We start from the raw sequence: 4,242 nt of genomic DNA, 5'->3' as shown, positions 1-4,242 counted from the left end.
CACTGCACTCCAGTCTGGGTGACAGAGTGAGACTCCAACTCAAAATATATATATATATATTGTCCTCGGGTAGAGGATGTACCAGATATTAAACTGACAGGAAAAGGTACTATACTTGATCTTAGCCAAAAGGCCGAGAAGCGATGGGGTTTTTTTTTTAACCATCTCTCCTCAAACACCCTACCCCTGTCTCCTTAGTTCTCTGGATTGCCTAGAAGTCATCAGGCAAGAGCTCCTTCACCTCTCCCCACCAACTCTGCAAACTCACCTAGTTTCACATTCTCCTTTGAACCTCCGGTGATGACGGGAGGTGTGTCCTGTCTTGCTTCTGAAAACCATCCCCTCCCATATTCTAGTGTCCCCTGCAGGTTTCCCCCATCCCTGCACCAGCAATCTTGCCTCTCACGCAGACCATGACCAGTACACAAACACACTCTAGCTGGGTTCAAATCCTGGCGTCACCACTTAGCATCGTCACGACCTTGGACAAGTTGTGCATACTCCATATGTAAAATTGAGGTAAAGTATCTTCCTTTTAGGGTTGTTGTGAGGGTTAGATAAGACCAAGCAAGCACTCATAAACGATAGCTAAGACTAAAATAATGTTGCCAACAGCACTCAACTTTCCCTTGATCCACATCCCCCTCCACCTACTAGCCTATCGCTCTGCTCCTTGTCACGGAGAAACTTCTGGAAAGGGTTGTCTCTCTCTCCAATTCTTTATTTCCCTTCTCTTCTTAACCCAGTGCATTCTGGTTTCCATCCTAACTAAGGCTCTAGAACCACCCTTGTTAAGGTCACAAGTTGACTTTTATGTTACCAAACCCAGTCCTCATTTCTCTGTTCTCATCTCATGTGATCTCTCAGCTGCCTTCAACACAGCCACATCCTCCTTCTTGAAATAGTGCTTTCTCTTAGAGTGCAGAACACCACCCTCCCAGGGTCTCTTCCCCTCTCTCTGGCTGCTTTTCAGTCTCCTCTGCTGGTATCCTTCTTCTGCTCCACTTTAGGATGTCTAAGAGCCTCAGGGCTTCATTTGTGGGGCCTTTCTTTCCCCTGGTGTCTCTTCCAATCTTGTGACTTTAAATACCATTTATATGGCCATGACTCCTAACTTTATACATCCTGACCTAGCCTAAGCTAGTCCACTAGGTCCAGTCATCTATTTGTGGAATTTACTTTAGTATCATTTATCCATGTGTTTATTTTTGAGTCAGGGTCTCACTCTGTTACGCAGAATGGAGTGCAGTGGCATGATGATAGCTCACTGCAGCCTTGAACTCCTGGTCTCAAGCAATCCTCCTGCCTCAGTCTCCTAAGTAGCTAGGACTATGGGCACACACCATCACACCAGCTATTTTTTTTTTCTTGTGGAGATGGGATTCACACTATGTTGCCAAGGCTGATCTCAAACTCCTGCCTCAAGCTCCCAAAGTGCTGGGATCATAGGTGTGAGCCACCACACCTGGCCTTGTTTATTTAAGGCAACTCAAAGTTAGTCATTATTTTACCTATTTTACATACCTCCCAACCCCACCTTAGGAAATGACACAGGTATTCCCAGAGATACCCAAGTTAAAAATCTAGAAGTCATTTGTGATTCCTGTCTTTTTCTTATTCTTTACATCCAACCACAAGCAAGTCCTATCTTCAAGCCACATGCTGAATCCATCTACTTCTCTCCATCTCTGCTGCCAATCCCCTCGGCTGAGCCTCTCACATGTCTCGCCTCCCAGCCTGTCACAGTAGAAGGACATTTCAGGTGAGGGAACAGTAAGTGCTAAGTCCAGAAGAGGCACGCTGTGGGGCAAGGGTGTCGGCTCAGCAAGCATGGAGAATGTATTTGTTAACAGGAAAATGAAGATGAGACCAAAACATTGTGGAGAGAGGCTAGCAGCCAAGCACATAAAACAATGAAAGTGAGGTTTAGGGGGGTTAGCTTAGCAGCATAGGTGGGACAGAGTAGAGGGTGGGGAGAGTGTGGGATGGAGAAGGAGCAAGGGGCTGTTGGGTTTGTGGTCCTGAGGTGACAGGGCTGAGGTGGGGGGGGTATAAAAGGGAAAGAAGAGTGGACACTAGCAATGTTTTGAGAACAAACGATCAGAGCATGAAGGTTCATGGAATATGAAGGGGAAAGGAGAGAAGAGAATCAAATGCGATGCTTGGAGGAGAATGAGGGCTGAAAGAGAAAGCTGGGGCTAGTGGTTTGTTGGGAAAACTGGGCTGGATTCTGGAGAAGGGCAAGGGTCTTTCTGGGGTCCCATGCCTAGGTGGCAGAGAGAACCAAACCCTGAGGACCTTCATGAACAGGCTTCTGAGATTCCGAGACTGAAGGCAGGGAAGGAGGTGGGAGGTCAAAGGTTTTAAGGGGCCCCTTTCTTAGAAGGCCAGTGCTATGGGGGGATGGGGTCTCACCCGCCTGTGCTCCATCCTGTCCAGGTCGTTGGTGAACTGTAAGGCACAAGAAAGGGATGGTGAGACCTGTCCTGCCCCTCTGCCAGCCCTCCTCCCAGGCAGGGCTCACCCATCACCCACCTTCATAGTGGGCTGCAATCACTCTGCGAGCCCGTGTTTTCCGGCCTTTAGGTGCTGAGAATCAATGAAAGACAAATGAGCAAAGCAGGTGCCTTCTGGGGGCCCGGAAGCCTCTCCCCCAACCCTGTTCCCCTCTCAGGGACCCTTGCATCCTTATTCTTGTACGGACTCCTGGCCTCAGAATCTTGGGCTTCATCCTCCTCCCTAAGTAAAATGACTATATAATTTATATCTATCCTGGGATACTTCTGAGAGCAAAATGAGAGGCTATTGATAACCACACTGAGATAACAGGTGTAAGCCAGGACAGACCACACAAACCTGGATACATGGTCTTCTCATTCAAAAGTCTCTTTGTCTATGAGGGCCCAGGACTCTGACTACCCCCCTGGGCCTAACTCCTAACTCCTGGGCATCCCTTCTTCATGTTTAGGATAGGGTCTGAAGGAGTACATCCATGTCAGAGGGAGGGTCAGAATCCTCTGAGTCTCGATTGGTTAGCTGCATGACTCTGAACCTCCTTTGCTCTCCGTGCCTCAGTTTCTCCATGAGGACAATGGTTTTTGCTCTGCCTGCTTCATGGGGCTATTATGATGAACAAAAGCAAGACTGGCCACTATTATTATTCCTGAGGTTGGAATAGAGAGAGAGATGCTCACCACTTCTGCGAGGCCGAACTAGTCGGTTCAGGAAAGGCATGGGATCCTGACTTTCCTCTGTCTGGGGATTCAGTTCCTAAGGGATAAAAGGGTAGGACTCAGCCAGGGACTCCCAGTGACATAAACTGAGATGGACAGGGCCTGCCAGGAGAGGTATCAGCCAGCAATAGGCACAGAAGTCTTAGGGACAGATTAAACCCCTCAGCAAAGTATAGCTGGGGCTATACTTTGGAAGGCAAGGTGTGGGAGTCCAGCCCCAATCCTCACTCCTTCTGCTAGGCTAGCCACACTTTCCTACCCTCCCAGCCAGCACAGACCCTGCACTCAATTGGCACATTGCACACACACCCACACCCAGTCAACATGCACAGCAGGTACACACCCTGTACACAACAGCATCTCTCTTCCATGGCAGGCTCACATAGCTCATACTCCCACGTCACCCACAGCCAATAAACACGGCGGACTCAGATGGCACATCCCCAGCACAAACCCTTACACACAGTTGTCACCCTCTCTCCCACACACACACATACCCACGCGGACACACACTCATGCATGCACTGTCTTCATGCACACTCGGCACATACCTAGAACACAGCTGGCTCGCCAGCACGCACCCCGCAGCCTCAGCTGCGCACACTTCCCATGCCCCAGCAGGCTGCAGACAGTGCCCACACCCACTCACCGGCGGGTCCTGGTCCTCCTCTGCCACCAGCTCCCCCTGGGAAGGCTCCTGCTGGGAAGGAGGCAGCGTCACCCTGTCCTTCTCCACCTGACGTCTCGCCCTCCACCCGTCCTCCGGTCCCCTTGCCCTCAGCCCACCCGGCGCCCAGCGGCTCCTCTGCAGTGTCCCCTCCGAATGTGCCCAGAAAGGGGTGTGCAGTGGGGCCTCACCTGGGCAGACAGCGATGCCCGGCTCCCCAGGCTGACCACGGCCAGCAGGAGGCCAAGGCAGGCCAGCGCCAGGCCCAGGCCCAGCACGAGCGGGGCCAGCAGGGCGGTGCCCGGCTCCCCCCGGCGCCCCCTCCGCCTCTGGCTCCGACGG

At 51.4% G+C, this 4,242-nt stretch overlaps 1 protein-coding gene across 1 annotated transcript in view; it reads right to left on the bottom strand.

Moving 5' to 3' along the window:
- Positions 1-4,241, bottom strand: part of LOC103264657 (TNF superfamily member 12) — a gene marked incomplete at its 5' end in the record, with an annotated part of 9,378 nt that extends 5,137 nt beyond the window's left edge. The window contains 5 exons of the mRNA XM_021714636.1: positions 2,416-2,451; positions 2,536-2,589; positions 3,195-3,270; positions 3,883-3,930; positions 4,092-4,241. Of these exons, the coding sequence (XP_021570311.1) occupies positions 2,416-2,451; positions 2,536-2,589; positions 3,195-3,270; positions 3,883-3,930; positions 4,092-4,241 (364 nt within the window). The remainder of the gene's footprint in view (positions 1-2,415; positions 2,452-2,535; positions 2,590-3,194; positions 3,271-3,882; positions 3,931-4,091) is intronic.
- Position 4,242: the final 1 nt, after the last annotated feature.

The sequence above is a fragment of the Carlito syrichta genome, unplaced genomic scaffold (genome assembly GCF_000164805.1).
Source record: "Carlito syrichta isolate Samal-C Ts95f unplaced genomic scaffold, Tarsius_syrichta-2.0.1 Scaffold305688, whole genome shotgun sequence".
Taxonomy (NCBI): domain Eukaryota; kingdom Metazoa; phylum Chordata; class Mammalia; order Primates; family Tarsiidae; genus Carlito; species Carlito syrichta.
This window is presented reverse-complemented; position numbering and strand designations above follow the sequence as displayed.